The sequence below is a fragment of the Labrus bergylta genome, chromosome 17 (genome assembly GCF_963930695.1).
Source record: "Labrus bergylta chromosome 17, fLabBer1.1, whole genome shotgun sequence".
Classification (NCBI taxonomy): Eukaryota; Metazoa; Chordata; class Actinopteri; order Labriformes; family Labridae; genus Labrus; species Labrus bergylta.
The window spans coordinates 18,431,171-18,451,400 of NC_089211.1; the positions used below are offsets into that span (position 1 = coordinate 18,431,171).

Genomic DNA, 20,230 nt, shown 5'->3' on the forward strand with positions numbered 1-20,230 from the left:
CTCATGAGCCTCTGAGGTACTGGCATATAAATCTGTCCATCACTGTCTAGAGGGGTTCATATTGCACTTCATTACACATAGTAAGAAGAGGCGAGCAGAGGGAGTGGCAAAGCTCAAAGTTACCACTTTGATCCACATTGAAACATAAGCCAAAAACCATTGCGGATTTACAGGAGATCTTTACAACACATTCATGTTCAAGATCTATGTAAATAAGAAGTGAAGGGAGCTTGTTGGTTTCAAAAGGGTATGCAATGTGGGAATGCATTAAACCTGCATTATTTAGGATGGCCAACAGGGGGCGGCTCGAAGATGACTAGATGAAAAGACGGCTACACTTTTTTATCACAAACCAGCAAGTGACTTGGTAAAGTCGACTTTCAACTCAAATGTTTGTTATGGCCAATAATATCATTCACGACAATTCATTTGCAAAATAATTACATTATTTTCAGGTTAGCGCTACCATGTGTTAGCTAGTTAAGTTAGCAGCTAACATGCTGTACAAAGAAGGTCAAAATCATCTCAGCTAAATTTCAGCATCTAGGCATTGTAGATGTGAGCATCTTACTATGGTAACATTTGCAATGAAATGATGGCCGTAGCTCTCGTTTCAACAAAAATGGGTGAATTACAGATGCAACAGTGTAATAATGTAACTATCACGCAAGAAAAAAATCCAATTTCTGCTTTCCAGAAATGTTTAATTTGATTTGCCTTAAATATCCCAGCCAACATGAGACTACAATGACCAACCAGTGAGTCTGTGTTTGGTCAAGCTCCATGTGGACCTGATTGACCCTGGCAGTCTGTCAGCCACACTAAACCACAATAAATCGCTGAGCTACAGCTATCAAAACCAAAACGACTCCATTTCAGTATTTAACCATTTTGCAAGACATCAAAACCAAGTAGCATAAGTCAGGTCTGTTTGATACAGGCAGACCAGCAAGCAGCACAGATCAGCACCTGTTGGCCTGTAAGACATCAAACCAGCTATAAAAATGACCCCAAGTCAGCACCTGTAGGCTTCAAAGCCTCGTTCAGCAAAAGTAACAACACACCCAACTGGCAACTGCTCATCTGTAACATACCTAACCAGCTATAATCGGCTTTAACGCTTAACACAAATCAGCACCTGTGTGCAACAAAGTCATCAAGTACCTGAAACTCAACCATTAAGAAGTTGAAGCATGTGTGAAGCTGATCCAAGACAGATGGTTAAAACAAATGCTCTAATATTAAACTAAGCATGGGTAGTAGCTCAGAAGAAAACGTTAATGCACATCAGTTGGAGGAAAAAGAAAGAATGGTGGACTGATGTTTGAACTTTCAAAGGAAAGGGGGCTTTGGGTGGGACCTTCATGCACTGTGCTTGTGTTTTTCTTCTTTTTTTTGAAAGAGCTTGATATACTAACATGGCCGCAGGCAGCTCAGAGTTATAAACTGAAACAAGCTCTGTATTTCCTCCTCTGTTCTTTTAACTTCATCTGTTTCAATTTTCTTCTTCAAATCCGCCTCTGTCTAATCTTCAGCCTCCTCTTCTTCTTCTTTTTGTGCTCCAACAGTATAAACACTCTTCTCTCTAATCATTTTAGGAATGGTCAGTCACGAGCTGATCTTTAAAAGGCTGAAAGATTTGAGCTCCATTGACTTTGACTTAATTTTCTAATTTGGCCGTCTGCTCAGTCGCTGCCTATTTCTTGGCAAAGGTGCAGCATGTGGGCGTGCAGCAGACACAAGAGGTCATGAATGTAGGCGCGTTTGTGTTTATATATGCAGAGGGGAACACAAGAGACCAAATTCTTTTGAATTCTAGTGATATTGTCGTTAAGAGGAGGAAGATATGGATACATAAAAACCAACTGCAGCATGATTAAAAACAAGAATATGGATGTACAGCCAAGGTAAAGAGGTGTAAGGCAGATAGTGCTTTAAACAAAAACACAAACTAGAGAGACTTTCAAACACTTAACTCTTTAACCTGTAGGTTCAACTCTGCATGGTCATAGAAATGGTTGAACACAAATGTCCGAATCAGTCGGACCAGACGTCTAACAAACGTTGACGTGTCAACTCACACATATAAAGTCTGTTTAATGTCTGATCGAATCGATTTGTGAACACAGCAGGTATATTGTCCAGAGTATTAGACTAGATGTTGTACTTAGTTGTCATTTTAAACTCCATTTCCCAACATAATGCAGATTTTTGGAAAGTAAAAATTGATTGATTAATTTCAGGTAGTCAGGGAATCTTGTGTTTAACAGCATCGAGCTGATTTTTTAATCAAATATAAATGTTTTGATCTATATTTTGTTTGATTTTAAGATGTGCTTTATGAAAGTAGTTCTTCATACAGACAAATAAATCATAGTCACAATAACGCCAATGAGAGCCTGTATGTCATTATTGCATTCCTCCTACTTTCAGTGTCCACCCAGACAGTTTTTCATGTACACCAAAGCCTGCTGATACTTAATTGGTCAATGCAGACCAGACTACAAATGTACTACAGATTGAAACCAGAACACTTCCTATGCTGAAAATCCAGACCCCCAAGTACAGATTCGACAAAAATGTAGAATCTGCACTATAGAGATGAACTCTACATAAACTCTGCCCCTTGCCTAAAACAGACAGTAACAGATTGTCTGTGTCAGACAGACAATGTTCAAATCAATGGATGGGGATCCCCAAAGTTAGGAAGGGTTCATCATCTGGGCACCATGCACAGACATAAATTTCCCACCTCCAACCAATCAAATCAAATGTTAAAATATGCCACTATCAGAGAACAGTGGAAAGTCAAGGTTTCAGAGAAGCAAGTCATTATTTGGGAACGCAAATGAAAGGTCACATTTTTTGTCTGTCTCGGAAAGAGTTGATAAAATTCAACTCTGAGCTGAAATTGTTAAAAACAATATCCTTTAACCCTGCTCACTATTCAATGTGCTTCCTCTCCATCCATTCACTAATTCATTCTCCTCCCCTCAGGAACATCATCCATCCCTTTACTTTTTTTCCCCCTTCATTCATCTTCGACTCTCCCATCGCCTATTCCAGCATTTCTTTCTCCTCTCCTCATGCTTCCTTTCATTCATTGATTGAACATGACGGCTCGACGGTGTCATATTCCACTCCGTGAAACCTCCAGATGTATCCTCTGGAGCTTGGCCTTTTTTACTGGTGCAGAAAACATGTCAGCCTACAAGCTGAGACCCACGCATGACATCATCCCCCCCGACGGTTGTCAAAGCTTTCATCCCGTCCAAACCCCCTCTGTATACAGCAGGGGTGGTTGACGCTCTCCTAACCATAGCCACACACACATACTATGACTGTCATATCTGCTGATCACAACAGTTTTAACATACAGGGAGCAGCTGGGAGGAGGGGGCTTCTGGGATAGATCAAACACCTCTGGAGGAACTAAAAATACACACACCCAAGGGTCAGAGAATGACCTTCCTCCAGATTCAATAAAGATGCAATAATAATCATACTATGCCTCATGCTATGCAGCGAACAGTGGGAGAATATACTACAAACTCCATAGTCCTGCTAATCAAAGAGTCCTAAGACATCACTGCAGGTTTATTTTGCAAAGTCAGAGAAATCAAACAGACACTTTGAAAGAAAACAGGTAAAAATGAGAATCCAATGAACACAGAAAAAGGACGTTGTCACTTCTGTATAAATATTTGACAAGCATTTTAAAAGTAACTACGTAATAATAACCCTTTGTATAATTAAAATAAATCCTTTGTATGGCAAACAACATACTGTTATCCTCTAATTATAGTTTCCCAAAGTATTTGTGTGACTAATGAGTGCTGTGGGTTTTAAATAATCAAGTGAGCTCTTAGCCATACCCCCACTTAACAGAACAAACATCGATCCGCACTACTTATGTTACTTAAATTTTAATTAGCCTAGCGGAAGATAAATACAAGAGCAGTAGAGTGCTTTCAGCTAAAGCATGCTGTTTAGGTGGATCGATGCAATTAATTTGTAGGATAAATGAGTGAGAATTAGCTTAGTGGTAGTTTTAAGCTAACTGCTTGTTTTAACAATGATAAGGGCAATCCTGATATAATTACTTCTAATAAGCAGTCCACTGAGTATCTTTCTTCCCAAGTGAGAGCTGTGAAGATTGATACCACGCTCATGTTTGTGCGTGGAGCCAGAGGCAGGACATGCTAGCATAGCTTAAGCTTTAGGACTAGTAGCAAAGAGAAACAGCTAGCATGTCATCGCTGAAGTTTTAAAAATACAACTACCAGTAGTTCTTTTTCTTATCATATCTTTTATAATCTATACCCAAACTGAAATGTAAAAAGAAAGTTAGGGTTTAGTCAGGCTAGGTGCTTTGAACTTTTCTTGCCAAATAACAGCAAACTTTTTGAAGTTTTGCTAGGCTAATTAGTGCCAAAAAGCTAAAATTTCTATAAGGTCCAGGGTGTTGTGTTTGCTTGGCTACAATGTCTTATGTTATGACTTGAGTTGGTTTGCAGAATTGTGTTAAAATAGAAAAGTTCAGTTGAACCAGTAGGTGACCAGTAGCGCTAGTGCGTAAAATACACAGCACCCCTGTAATAATATTGAGGCAAGCAGAAGGGGATTATTTGGTTTTGTTAACTGAGCTGAAGGTAGATAAAGGGCTAATCCATCTATTTCATGTTCTGTTTAATTGTTTAACGGTTGTTGGTTAGAGACTTCAGGTAAATGTCTACCCCAAGAAGTCTTGGCTAAAGTATTTCTTAAGTCAAGGAAGAGGGGGACTTGCAGCTCAGCTGAACGGAAGATGGAGTTTTTTTCTTGTTTTCATGAACAGCAGCAGGGTTTATGAACACACCCCTCCCACACATCTACTCCTTTAAAAATAAAGAATAATTTGAAGTGCGAACTCCTCATTATTAGCCTTATGTGTTTCTCAAAGCAACCCTGAGAGCAGAAATGCCTAGGCTGTCTTTCTTAAGCCCTTTGGCTGAAATGATTGTTTAGTGTAGATCAAATCATCAGATTAATGTGATTGTATGTTCGGGGCTGTTTTGTACATACATCATTTACTAAACAAAGAACAAAAGGAAAGCCTACCATAGAAATGATAACGTGCTTCGAAGTACAACATAGACTCGGCAGAGTTTTCACACCCTGCTGTAAATGTTTAAAAAGCATACAACAATAACCATGGTGGTTTTGAATGTATAGCCTACATATCATGTTGGTGAAAATAAATGTGTGTAGAGAAATAGTAGTCCAGGCTAAAAACAGAGGTCAAAAACAGCTTTGAAGCACAACGAAGACGACAAAAAAAAAAAGATTAAAAAATATCCACAATAGCGTGGACATGGTCTCAGCGTGGATTACACTCCCCACCCGACACCCCTCTCTGTCAAACATGCAGATGTGTTTAGGGAGGTCACAACTCCTCCTTCATTTTTGTCCCTTTACTGTTATTTCAAGGCTACCTCAAAAACACAGAAAAGAAAAACATAACACAGTGGAAACACCCCCACTCTGAATTTCTTAAATGATTAAGACAAGCTGGCTAAAATAAAATCTTTAGTACACCAAAGACGATAATGATGTGTTGACAGAAATACAGTACAGTCCCGACAGCACAAAAAATCCCCAATGGCTAATAAAATCTTGTGAACTTTGAATATTAAATTTGTTTCTCCTTCTCTGCTCTCTTTACTATTTACAAACGCGTTCTAATCTTTGTATATAAATACATTTCATGACCAGGCAAAAATGACTTGCTGACACAATGAGATTCTTAACACAAAATTAAATGAGTAATTTTGTCTGCATTAGCTCTTTGTCAGAAGTCTTTATATTCTTTTAGAGGTAAATAGCCACATATAATGTAATGCCTAACAATAATACTTTGAGCTAACAGCAGTTTAAGAGGGAATAAAACCAGCAGTCTTAAACATAAACAGTGAACTTCTTGTCTGGCTCTTTGATCGTGGTGTCAACAAACCCCATCAGTAGAGGCCTCTGGAGAATGTTAAATGTAGGTAGTTCAACAACAAAGTGCAGAAATATCCACTTTGCAGGATTATGTTTTTATAGTTAGACTTTAATTCATTGTTGGGTGAGGAGCTCATGTCAAGAAATGGATGATTACTTTTTATTACGCTCTTTCTTTAAAAAAAAAATGGAGGTTCAGTTAGTCGATTTCTGTGTTTTGAGGCTTTTTTTGGGGAATGCAAAAAGATATGAGGAAGAAATTGGTAAATATTAAACAATGTTGTTGGATGGGGGGGTGGGGGGGCTGTATAGCTGCATTGCATGGCAACTATAATGTCCTTGGCAGTAAAATCGAAAATGAAATTTCTAAATTCGGACAAACCGATTAGTCTGAAATATTGGTTCCCAACATGGGGTGTGGGCCCCACTTGGAGGGGCACCAAATATCTGTTTTAAGGCTCTGGTGGATATGCCATTTAACCTGCAAAATATATATATTTTATCTCAACTTTTCTAGATCAAAACACTGTCAAATTGCGCTGCTCCCACAAGATGCGTACACTGTGCTTATTTACATCCGGGTAGTAGATCGGGAATCGCGAGCCCATTAAAAAGAGAAAAGCCAGCCTTTGGTTACAGCCCCGCAGTTTGAGCATAACATTTGACCGGCTTTAGGGCCCTTATGTTAATTCTTCCTTTTTTAAAATTCTGTTTTATCTGATTAATTAGATATTAGCATGTCCCTCAATCCCACAGAAATGAACCATCCAATACATACTTGATCAATAAAAAACACAAGTCTGATAGAAAACCAGTATTGTAGATATTTTCATACAAGAAGGGATTTCACGATAAATTATTTTTGCTGCAATTTCAAACATGATTCATGTAATATTGATTTTCTGATGACACAGACTTCAATCCACATGGCATTTCCTTACATGTATAGATAAATATGCTGAGCTCTGTCTCTTCCTGTAAGTTTGACTTACATCAAAGTGGAAAGCTTATCTGAAATATTAACCCCTGAAGCCAATATATATAACTATATATAATATAATAAGAATAACTGTCCAAATGAAATAATCACATTCTTCATTACTCACAGATATATAAAATGTATTCTGTAGTGAAACATTACAAACAAACACCTCCTATTCACCCAGGAAACTTTTCTCTGGGAGAGGAGTATCATGACCAGCATGGCCGCTGGTGTTGGCCTCTTGTCTTAAAGGTTAATGTGAACATGTTGCTCCAGGCTCCAGACTGCTCCCTGTATGATGCCAGTTTGATGGATAGCTCTGGCCTGCTGTTGGCCTGGGAGAGATACAAGAGGAGTGGAGGGGGGCAGGCCTGGTGCACAGATGCAGCATTGCTCTGGTTGCAAACACAGAAACACACACACTAACACACACACACCCATGGAGAAGCACATACATCTAAGATCTAAGCCTATCAACACTTAGCAGGTAGTGGAGCCCCAGAGGAGTTTAAGTATTTGTGTGTGAAAGTGTGTTGTGCATGTTGGCACAACAAAAGACTTTTTAAAAATGTTTCTTCTGGCAAGATATTATGGGAGTTTGATTGGCACACACTGGCAAAAACAAGGAAATGAATGACTCTAACCAGGTCTAAATCATTTTATACAAAGAAAAATAACTTAATAACAAACTACACCCAAAAAAAACCCAGCACAGTTAGTCACTTGCTGTGCTATCGCTACACTGCCACTGTACTGACATGTTTTTTCAAAATACAGTGTTCAGTGTTCAAGCAGGAAGTTACATGACCTTGGGATATTCATTGACAAAAAGTTTTAAGACAAAGATCAGAGTTTAGGACACATTGCTGCGGCTCAGGTGGCACTTTCTCTTTACTGACATTATGAAAACTGACATTACATGAAAACGCAAACCCATTGGCTATCTTCTGACGACAACTTCGCCTTTGGGACCAACAGGGAACTTTTGCGGGTCTTCCAGTTAAGCTGGCCATAAGCTAAGTTGGCCATGTAAGACTTCCAGCCAAGACTTTATTTTAACCCCTTTTATCCATATGTCTCTTTCTATGGATTGGTTAAGGCGTCTTCAATTTATTTCCTTGCCATGGAGTCTGTATTCTTATGCAGAATTTGTGAACAAAGATTAGGTTGCATTTTGTTTCATAGGCCTTTCTATACTTCTATACTTTGGAGCAGAAAAGATGCCCCAGATATTGAGTCCTTCAAGCACAATTTGAAGAGGACACTTTTTTTTAAACAGTTTTAGAAGAAGACAAGATGTTTTTAATTGGCAAAAAGCATTGTAGAATGGTTTCAAGGGCTATGGATAATAAAGTAAACCATAATTGCTTTCTTAACCTGCCCCTTTTAACCTTCAAGTGTGCACAGACCACAATATTTCATTAGAATATCACATTAATCAAATTGAGAAATGCAGCATAAACAGTTGACCCAGATACCACTATTTGGGAAAATGTCACTGTTAGTTCTCTTTCTTTCTGCCTGTCTATCTTTCATGAGACCAAGTTTAAATTAATTCATTTATCTGGGATGAACAGGCATGGAAACATTTCATTTGTAAAAGTAAAACCAAGTCAGAGAAAACACACATTAGCATACCTAAATACAAACTTGTGAAAGGGAAACTATCGGTTGACTTAGAAGTATCAGTCATAGAAGGAAGGTAATTATTGGTTATAAGCATGGCTGAAAAAAAATCAACAGCCTTAACACAGTGATGACAATTATTCCTTTCACTTCACAAAGTAGTTCACTGGCATGGTTGGGGTGGTTTTTGACTTCTGAAGTTTGGTTCATTTGGTCTGGACTAAGGGGAAAAAAAAGATGCATTGGACCCTTTCAGTTCTGGTCAGCATTTTATTCTGACTTGCTTTCGACAAAAAAACCCCAAGAGAACAGACAAGGAACCCATTCAGTGGACAGATTTAGCAAAAGTCTGCATCATCAGAATCCACATGGGGAAATAGAATTCTGATCATTGCAAACCGGCAGCCCTTTCTACTAATGTTTTAATTAAATGTCAAATGGACCAGATACAGTCATGAAACCTTTGGAACATCTTATTTTTGCATGACAGTCTGTAATGCATTACACTCAGTAACAGTGACTAAAACTATTATTTCTTTGAAAAACAGAAGCAGTGGTTGTCCTCTTTTACTTTGACCTCTACACATTTCACTCTTCTCCTTTTTTTACTACAACTTTAGATAGCGCATTCTCGCCCCATGACAAATCCTCTGAAAATACTTCACTTCCAACCTCCTTCTTGTCTTGCCAGCAGCTTTTTACTCTCGACAACCTCCGCTTTTGCACTTTCCCCTTTGCCTCTCTGCCTGCCCTGCAGCCTCCCTCCTCTTTGCCCCTGATGCCCCACAACTGTGCAGTGCAGGAGGTAACATGACAAAACATACATTGTCACCAACTTGTTGACATACAAGCTGAGTTAAAATAAAGATATTCACTTCCGTTCATCTTTATTTTTGATATGCAGACAAATTGAAAGTTAAAGAGATAAATGTTGTGGAACTTGTACAACACAAACAATGTATGTGCTAATGTTTTACGCTGATGATGCTTTGATTTATTTCAAGCAAACGTGTACTTCTAAATGGTTCATTTATCATTGTTACCCCTCTTATAATAGGAAAACACATCTTTCATATTTATATGGGAACATTTCATTTAGCGCTTAATGAAGTTAAGAGGATGCTTCTGAAATTGTACCTGACAGAAGAAAAGAAGCGATAAAGATTAAAACATGCAGAATGTTGTTATGTGTTCAATGTGTGTGTCTGTGTGGGGTTTGACCTCTTCTGGGGTTAAGACCTGTGTAAGCTGACACAACATGTGATGTCCCACCTTCACGGGTGTCCTGTTTATTTGGAGCTCCTTATGACAGATATCAGTTTCTTAACAAAGTGTGCATGTTGTTGGGTGACGTTTAGGGAATACTCTGCCTGACTTAGTCACTTATCTATCTTCAGTGTTTATTTTGGGGCTTAGGGGCCACTTAAAGAATATTAGGCTTTTCAAACACTTCACAGAGATAATTTTGGTCAGTTTATTGCCAAGTTATCCATTTCCCTTCATTACCCAGAAAGAGCAACATATTCACTTAGTTTTCATCACTGAGAGTGGGACAGTTAAGTTCTATGTTACTGCCTAAATCACATGACTTGTGAGCTTCACATTCAAAGAAGAGCAAGGTTTGGCACAAGCATCACCTTGGCAACCTAGAGTGTCTTTATTTTTCTCTTGCTTTCCCTGTCTGCAGAGCTATGGCACAGACAGACCCGCAATGATTCAGCGATGACTCAGTTCTGTGGTAAAGCCCAACCCCAGTGTGTGCCGCTGACAGTCATTCATATCTTTATTTGCAAGTTATAATGTAAGTAGATTAAGACTCTGTGAGACTGTAAACTTTTGTAAAGACAAACAAACGTTTAGATGGGTTGAACAAAGTATTGGACTAAATGAATATTTTGTCATAATGACAGCACTAGATTAAAGTCAGGGTATCACTGGTGTTCAAAAGTTCCTTGAATGTTTGCACCAAACTGAACTAACTTAATTACAATGCATTTTTCCCCCTCTGATTCATAAGTAAGCCTCTGTGGGTCCTTTAGAAGTAAGTAATTATTCACAAACTTTAGGGTTCATCCTCTTGGGATTAAAGTATTTCTATGAAAGCTCATTGTAATCCACCAAGTGGTTGTTCAGAAAATACTTTCTTCAGCATGCTAACATTCACAATAACAGTGCTAACATGTAAGCATACTATAAAGGCAAATAGGTTTACCATCTTACCATCTCTATTAAGTACATTAGCCTTCTAATGTTAGATATTTGATGTATAGTGATGAGTTTTCAGTGATATTCATGGTCTTGGTCTTGACTCGGTCTCAATCCCTACATGTCTTGGTCTTGGCTCGGCCTCGATCCCTACATGTCTTGGTCTTGGCTCGGCCTCGATCCCGACATGTCTTGGTCTTGTCTTGGTCTCGGGTATGATTTGTTCTTGGTTAGTGTGGTCTTGACCTCTAGTTCCTCTGATAACTTCCTGCAGGCAAATAGCTTTGTTAAAGTGGCTTGGATATTTTAACTTAACCACTTATTAAAATTTAAATGTGAAATTAAGCCCTAGCAATTATAAGATTTGGGGCATTTAGTGACCGAGGGGTTCAAACACATACAATAACACTCCAACCCTAGCATGACATGCCACCCTTTCTTGTATTAAATAAAGCCTGTCCAATAAATAAAAATACAATATACGACAGTTATACCTGACCTTGAACATATCTCATTTTAGAAATGATACCCTGAGTGTCATGGTTGCCACATGCTGCAGAGACGGCAAAATCAGTTACACATCTGTACTGTTTTGAAGCAGCAGAGTATGAAACCAAGTATGTGGGTGGCCTTTGTGGTTTCACAGGCTGGGGGCCAAATCTTTGAACTTTCATCTGACTTGCACACGTCTTCACGGAAATATATGCAATTCTGTTTTGTGTGTATCCTCTGAACAAAGCATCCGGCCTGGTTAGCATCAGTCACCTCTACATGCAACTGAGATGAACGTCTGACTGAGCTGATGTGATACTGCCCTTATAAAAGTGATTCCCACATTGAACGTCAAGTAAATATTTTAAAATGAAATGTTGATTTTTTTTTCCCCCCCAAATAAAATTCACTCTTTCTTTGTGAACAAGTCATGTAAATAATTACTCATACGTTTAGCTAAGAGTCTTTGTAGCTTTTGATCGATTCTAAATGTTTTGATCTGATTCTAAATATTGCATACAATGACTCATCTCTTTTGTTATATAAATTGACAGTAAACAGGGATAATTGTCCGATACAATGTCTTAAACCAAAAATGCAACACTTCAATGTAGATGATTTTGTCTGACAATCAATCAAAAATCTAAATGTATTTAGTTTACCATCAAATAAGACAAAGAAAAGCAACAACGTCTCGCTCATATTTCAGAAACATGACCATGGGAATGTTTATGCCAAAGCTGTCCAACCAAACCAGTAGTTGGTTACATCCTTTTTTTCCTTTCAATAATTTTCATTTCATTTTCAACTTCTCTGAATGTAGCCACATTGTTTTTAATCATCACTGTCATTTGTGTTTTCCACAAGCAAGTGCCAGTGGATGTTAACACAGAGGCTTCTAACTGTTGGTGGAGGTTTGTGCATGCACTGCCTGACCCAGAGCAACCACATATATTTGCAGTTGGAGAACCACACAGTTTCAGATCCTGTGCTGTGGTGGTGTCACAGTTCAAGAACACACTATCATCAAGTACATGTTCAAACGCAAACGCCATAAGTTTTGGTATTTCACCATCAAGAGCCATGTAAATGATATAGACTAAATCAGAAACTGTCAAGACTTTGAAAACTGTTGGATAAACCAATCACATTGTGGTTGACGACATTTTGGCTTTCCCTGAAGGTGCCACACTTAAAGTCTAAGTTTTAACAACATTTTTGAATGCAGAGAACTGCACACAATTAATTTATAAATATCAACTATTTGTGGATGTTCATTGTAATATGTCACCTTCATGGGAAGTTTTCTGACAGTTTTCACAAGAACTCTTTAAATTGGGAGCTGAAAGATCCCAGTTAAGCATTTCCTCTGAAGACTGACTCAGACTGACTAAGAAAGAAAGACAAGTCTCAACTCTGTTAACCCCCTTATGTTACACAGTCTCTACTTTCTGGAGCATTTAGGGGCTACATATGGCCAAAGGCTTTTTTTGTGAACAAGGACCTTGCTTCTATGGATATAAAAAATACACACAATGTTTTAGAATGACATTGTATTGATTTCTTTCAAACATTTTATCTGATACACGTGACATATAAACAAGGTGAGGTCAAATAGCTCTGAAAACTCTGAGCCTCAGTTTATCACAGTCACATGCTGTCACACAGTCACACTTGAAATGTAAACTATGAGGTAAGTGTTAGTTCATTACCAGACGTTCTCATTTGTTGGAGGTGTGAAAATCTGCACCTCCATCACATAAGATATACTGTGGTACCGACCATAAAGCGATGGAAAGATTTTAAGAAAAGCTTGTTGAGAAATGACACCTCTGTCTAGTAAAGTGGTTAAAGTACTTTGTTAATCGGTCTGCATGTCAATGTAACGCAGGTGAACACTTGATCTTCTGATGGACAACACAACCACATTGTAGAGAAGATTTGACTCAACTCTAGCTTCGGAAAATGATAATTGATTGATTAAATGTCCACATCACCTCACAGTCAACATACATTTTTACTCTCTTACTAACTAACTGAATGTATCAAATTCATTTTGAGCATGTGGGTGCTTAAATGTATTTTCCTGCGTAAACAATGAGAAGTGACTCAGATGGTTGTGACGCATACTTCAGTCCAAAAAATCTGGTTACATACACACATACTAAAAAAAGAAGTGCAGAAGTCATACGAGTAGCAAGGTCATATTTGGTAATAAACATGATGGAACAGCATTTGGAAATGAGGTGGTGTAACTTGAATGCCGAGTTTCTGCTCCTTAACTCATACTTCCTGATAAATGAGAAAAAAGATGACACACTGACACTGATTCAGAAGTTGCAAAATACTGTCTGTCAGTGATAACTGTTGTATAATGGTGGTGATGGTGGTATTTCTTTTTAGCCTTCGAACAGTCAAAATACCTGGAATGTTTTTCATTTCTCATCAAGGTGCCCCCCCACCCCACCCTACACATCCCCCTTCGCTGTTTTAGCACTGACACCACACTTTTTTTGCACAAAAACAGGATGTTTGCGCATGTGAGCTCACACTGACACAGACTTTTCCTTCCTTCCCCCTTAAAAAAATTCCACGTAAATTCAGGGTGAGCTGATGTTTGAACACAGCAGGCAGATACTCTGGAACATTCAATTCAAGGACGTTGTTCGTGACATTGTTATAGTTCAGGGCTCGAATATCTCAATATAGTCTTGAAAATATCAGGAGGTCGTTTGTGAAGAGGGCCAGTAAGAATCTACAGCTACGCTCGCTGTAATCTGTGGCTGTATACGGTAAAGCTAACATCGGCACGCTCAGTTGTTATGAACGATAAAGCTAACACGAGGAAGTTAAGCTGTTAGAAAAGCAAATGTTTGGTTACAAAATTAAAGTCTGTTGGATTAATCCTCCGTGGACAATGACTGTATGTATTAAGACGTTTACGTCACGTGAACGTGATTGCAGAGACTCAGTGTGATGTTTTGGTGTGTCCAGTTGTTGTACTTGATTTTTCAAAATAAGGCTAAAGTTACAGCATCAAAAATGCCAAACAAACTAACTGTATCAAACTTAATTTCTTAAACATTGCAGTGAATCTTTGTGTCTCTGCCAGCAGTCAGTCGAAGTCCAATCAGTGCTAATTGCTGTGACTCAGGGAGTGAGCTGATTCAAATGACAGATAGCCGAGATAGCAGAGGAGGAGGACAAAGACAAGACATATTGCTAATGAGGGAGAAGTCTGGGTTCACTTCTCATGCTCATGAATTCCTTCCGAGCTTTAATGTCTGAAGACTTACACCCTTTGACCTCATCGCTTTTAGCGAATTAACCATCTGCTACGGTCATCTGCTTCAGCTCATGAAAAAGTAGAAAAAAAAAAGACAAATTCCCAAACGTCAGATGTGACAAAATGCAAGAAAAAAAAGCATCCCAGTCCTCAATGGAATACTGAGAAATCCATATCAGTTTATGTTTGACAAACCCTTCTCCCCCTAAATGTCTTTATCCTGATCCTGGCTGTAAGAAAATGCTGCTAAACGGATCTACACACATCTAATGTGATAAAACATTATGTGAACTTCACATTGTCCCTTAGCCTTTTTCAAACAACTTGTGTGATCTCTGTGATGCATTCACTTCACATGAACAGCTTCATGGTGTATCACTAGCAAGCAAAACAATTATTTGTTGTCATGACTTCCTGTATAGCAGACATTTAATATACAAAAGTATGTATCTAGAAGTCAAGAAACTCGTGTATTTGCAAGTTAATCAATTTATAATTCATGAGGTTATTTGACAATATCCAGACTCAATCCAGACACTGCTCTGGTGCGCTCTCTGCTTAGCAGCTTGTGGCAGCCCGACTCTGAAATCTCTCCACCAATGCATGTCCACAGGTCCTGTTTGTGCATGCGTGTGATTCGGGCCTATGTGTGTGAGAAGCATGTCCCTAAAAATAACAGAGTGTAAACCCAAATTTTCCTCAGGGATTAAAAAAGGATATCAAAAAATAAAATAAAATAAACTAAGGCTAATCAATTCAATAGTTGCAGTGATGTTCATACATCAGTCATTTGTTGGTTGTTACATTCATTATTGAAACTCTGTTTTATTTTCCAATAAATTATAAGTCTAGCCTGCACAATAAGATTTTTGAGAGTGAGACCAATATTGATTTTAGATGGTTAAAACTCAACTTTACTAATGTGGCAGAAAATGTGTTAGGCTGCATAATTTACTTAGTTGGATTTTGCAGGGATTGACTCTCTGAAGGTTTTTTTTAAATAGGTAACTTCATTAGAGAATATGAGAAACACTAGTCAGCCAAGTGTAGTCCAGACCACCATCTGTTATGATCCAGCGGTAAACGTAATAATAAATCCCACAATTCTTTAATGTCCACTTGAGAATGGTTGCAAAAGTCCTGGAAGTAACAAACAGCCTTTCAAAATAGCCAATTATTTACAGCAGAAAAACCAAAAACCTTTTCACAGCCTGCATAGAAAAGCTGATTTTGTCTGCATAGCTTATTTCTTGAGTGGCACACACTAATTTGTTGTGATTTTATGGAAGATAGGAGTTATTTATAATAAGGGGCAAGGCTGGGCTGTTGAATGGGCGGGAGCCTTGCAGCTGTTTGTCAGGAGTCATAAGGCCTCCCTCTGCCCAGCTCTTTGCCTGTTAGGACTGAAAGTTAGTTGGACATATGACAGTTGAAGGGCTTCAAAAGTCTGCTTCATAAACCAATGGGTGACATCACTGAAACTACGTCCATGTTTGTATACAGTCTATGGTAATCATGCTTGGCTATACGTGCTGCAGACAGTGCTGAGAGTATTGTGGTGTTTGATAGAACTCTACTGGACAAACTTTGTGATAACACTAGAACCCGACCGATTAATCGGCCATCCCATAATATCGGCCGATAGTAGCATATCCAGTGACTATCAGTATCGGCTACTTTCATCGCAGATATGTGCCGATTTTACTGGATTTAATGACAAGTCAAATAGTATTTTATTTGAGTTTCATTGTATTACAATAGCAGTTCACCAGCAGAGTGTGCTATATGGATTACAACAAGCATTATCACTCTCCAGAGTGTCAGGCGGAGATGCTCATACATGTACAGTTACTTTCCAGTCGAGTGACCATCTTGTCTTCATTATTGATCTTTACCACAAGTGTTGGATAACTATATTTGCTTTACACAATAAATGTATATATCTATTTATTGATCTTAACAGATCGAAGATAGATCCAAGAAAGATACTGGCCAATATATCGGTATCGGATTCTTTCTCTCCCTAATATCGGACCCAAGAATCAAATATCGGATAACACCGTTTCTGAACCACTATAAGAACCATTAAATTGTGTTTGTTTGTGTTTATGTCAGAAAACATTTACACCGATACGGGTATATCAGTGATTAAGCTGTATTGGATCAATATTACCAAGTGACCAAAGTATCAGTGGAGCTCTAACATACAATGTACAGTGTAATAATGAATACATGTCATTTGCTATTTCCCAGTCACAGTGATGTTTTACTATGTCTGGCATGTTAGATTACAGTTTTACTTCAAAAACCAACATTTTTAATTTCACCTAACAGTAATATCAAGATGGAGAAAATAAGCAAATCCTGGTATTTAGGATGCTGGAACCATTATAGCCAGGATAGATTGTTGACACATGTAGATTATTTTTCTGTTGATCAACTAATAAATGAACAATCCGACTAATTGTTTTATTTGGACTATTATTAAAATTAAATAAGAAATCTGAAAGCCTGACAAGTCATTGGGCCCTGTGATGGACATTTTTTATATGCTGTGTCAGAACACCTTTAAAAATTGGCAATTCATCAATTAATCACAAACAAAAACTTGTTAACCAACACTGAACATAATTATAAGTTAAAGCGCTCTGTAAGTGAGACTAAGTGAGTCTAAGTGTTCATGCTGTTCACGTCCTTAGTAAGCTTGGTCACTCTGGTCCGACACATGCTGATTGAAGCCAGATGCCCCTTCTCCTCCGCAGTACCAAACTCAAACCACCTGTAGCCCCATCTCCGTAAGGAATTTACCCGGATTAAATGCTGCCACTACAATAACCACATGTGGGCCTCCGAGGCGGACAGGGCCAGCTCCCAAAGCACAACATGGGATCTCCCAGTATGGTCTCAAAACAGATAGCTTCTACCCCTGTGTAACCCAGCTGAGGTCACATTCAGCAACAACTCAGACTACATTACATGCCATGGTCTGAGTGTGCAGGATGAGACAAAAACAGCACACTAACTAGTTCAAGGTCATTCACAAACAATCAGCAGAAGAGAGGAGAAATCTGATTGGAGGAGCTAAACTTAGCTGGATCCAGGGAGTAAACCTGACTTCTTGAAGGTTTGCTGTGCAAGCTTCTGCTGATCCCTGTCCACATACACACCACAGCCACACACACACAGCCACACACAAGTTGATCTCCATCTCTAACTCAATTCTCTAATGACCAGCACAAGCCTGCGTCACATGTAAGCGTAGAAATCTGAGAATTAGAGAGACTTGCCCTGTTTACTTTGCTCTTTTACGTCGTCTTCTGTCTTTTTTTTTACCCAACTTTACCGGTACTTTCCACCATGTTTGAACTACTTGGACATGACCTAGAAGTTAATTCAGCACTGCTGCTTTGGAGCTGAACCTGAGCCTCACCAATGGGACTGCAGAATACCAACACATATCCATATCCGTTACTAAAACAAAACCTTACTGCCTTTTAAAGCTGGTGAAAAAGACACTATTCATTTCACTTTAAGCCCTCTTAAAATTAAAATCGAATTATCACAGATGAAACCCCTCAAGATTAATTCAATGGTTTGTTTTGCCACAGGATCTGACTCATGCTGTATTACAAAGTTTCTGCAGAAACATGACGAAATTAGATTACATGACACTGCAGAAATGTTTCCATAGAGGCAGCAATGCCTATAGTATGCTTTGGAACTGTTGTCTAAACCCTCTCATGCAAGATCCAATAAGAGCCTCATACAGAAATGTGACCGCCTGTAATATGTCTGTTTTAAGAGGCAACACCATGCTTCTAAGACCACGCTCCTGCACGTAGAAACAATTAAGTGCTCTGCGGTTTACCTCTGTCAGAATAAATAACATCTGGGCAAAAGGAGGACGGAAAGTATTTAGGGGCAGTTTACAAGGACACTGGTGCCACCACCTCTTATTAAGGGTGCAGGCAACGTGAGTGACACACCTAATTGATGCATTCAGTCGTAAGCTGCTGCCAAGCGTGTGCGCAAAGACGCGCTGGAGACCTTGACGCGGCATAAATCGGCAGCTTTTCCGCCTGTCATGCATTATTTTATGGTAAAATATCCTCAAATAACCACAATTCTCATAAGTTCTTACTCACCAACAACTGCCACTGCTGTCAAAGTGAAATGCTGCCTTATACCGAGCATCCTGATGCGCGATGGATGTCCTGTGTATCGCCTCAGTTACCCAGACTTCTTTCGTTCCCCGCTCGCTTTTTGGTGATAAACAAGAGCTGCCCAGAGAAGTAAAATCGCTAAATGGCAAACGAGAGTCCACAAGGCATTTCCTGTTCACCAGCAGCATCCACAGTTATAGCTGTCTGAGGTCCCGTTTCAAAGTGACTCCACCACCCGGGTTCAGATCTGTTCCATTGCGTGCAGCCGAGTCTGCTGAGCGGAGCGGGACAGACAGAAACGGGGAGGTGGAGGAGGGAGGATGCGAGGGAGGAGGAGGAAGGCGGGAGGGAGCGTTGTAAGGAGTTCACTCATGCACAGGACTTTATATGCTACGTTAGAGGGGGCTTGGTCTGGCGGTTCATGGGAAAATCTGAGCAGTAAAAATAACTGCAGCGATGATGTCTGTGTCTGTCAGGCATTAAACAATTAGACCAGAATAGTTATTTCGTGCAATATTCAGTTTGGAACAGCTGATTATGCACATCAGTCACTATTAATCACCCTGTGTAAACTGAGATGTTGTGTAGTAGTATTTAAGACATTTTATAATTTCATTAGGGCTGTGTTAATGGGGAAAAGTGCATCATAAATCTGGCCAGTGATTTGACCAGATTTGTGATGGAGGAGAGTCATGTATGAAAATAGATTTTTGGCTTTATTATGTGGGGGAAGTTTTTTTCTGCAATCATTAACACAAAGAAATGTACATGGTAAACGATAAAATTCAAAGACTCAAGAGAAACCTACTTATCAGTTACTATAATAATAGTTCAGGGACGAAATGAAGAGGCATTTATCAGGCAAACTTAAATGTTCTTTGTTTCACTTTATGATAAATGTTGCATCCAATGCCCCTTTAGCACTCTACTCTATGTATAAGGACTATATTTCCCAGGGGTCCACACTCCTTAAGCAGCTGTGGGTGACGTGAAAGTCAGGTTCAATGCACTTTATGAAATAGAAGTCTAACCATCTCTGAAGCACCTGCGGGGACATTTTTTAATCTGCCAGTTGAACAACCACTTTAAATCATTTCCAATATAAGTTAAGCTTTCTACAGCTTAGCCCAGCCTATAACCTGAACTAGAGCTACTTACCTTTAAAGGTAATCACAACTTTCCAAACATAAAACATAATCAAAAGCTCAGCATACTTCATTGCTAACAATACTGCTAGAAAGTGGGCTGAATTCTAACATCACTAGTAGCCAATCTTTCAAATAGCTTGTTCTAACTTGAACTATGCCCTGATAATTCCCCATATTAACAATATCATTGCCATGCAAACATGGCAACAATTAACATCAGTCGCAGCAGAAATAAAACCTTTGTGATGCAGTTTAATTCAATAAATGGCATCTTTGATTGACACGACAACAAAAAAACAGATTTTGTCATATTAAAGAAACAAATGTGTGGGAAGGTTTGATTTGG

At 38.9% G+C, this 20,230-nt stretch overlaps 1 protein-coding gene across 1 annotated transcript in view; it reads right to left on the reverse strand.

Moving 5' to 3' along the window:
* The window catches only part of itga1 (integrin, alpha 1), a 51,911-nt gene extending 32,834 nt beyond the window's left edge, over positions 1-19,077 (reverse strand). Inside the window, exon 1 of the mRNA XM_020651536.3 lies at positions 18,719-19,077. Coding sequence (XP_020507192.1) covers positions 18,719-18,767 — 49 coding nt within the window. The 5' untranslated portion in view covers positions 18,768-19,077. The remainder of the gene's footprint in view (positions 1-18,718) is intronic.
* Between the last annotated feature and the right edge of the window lie 1,153 nt (positions 19,078-20,230).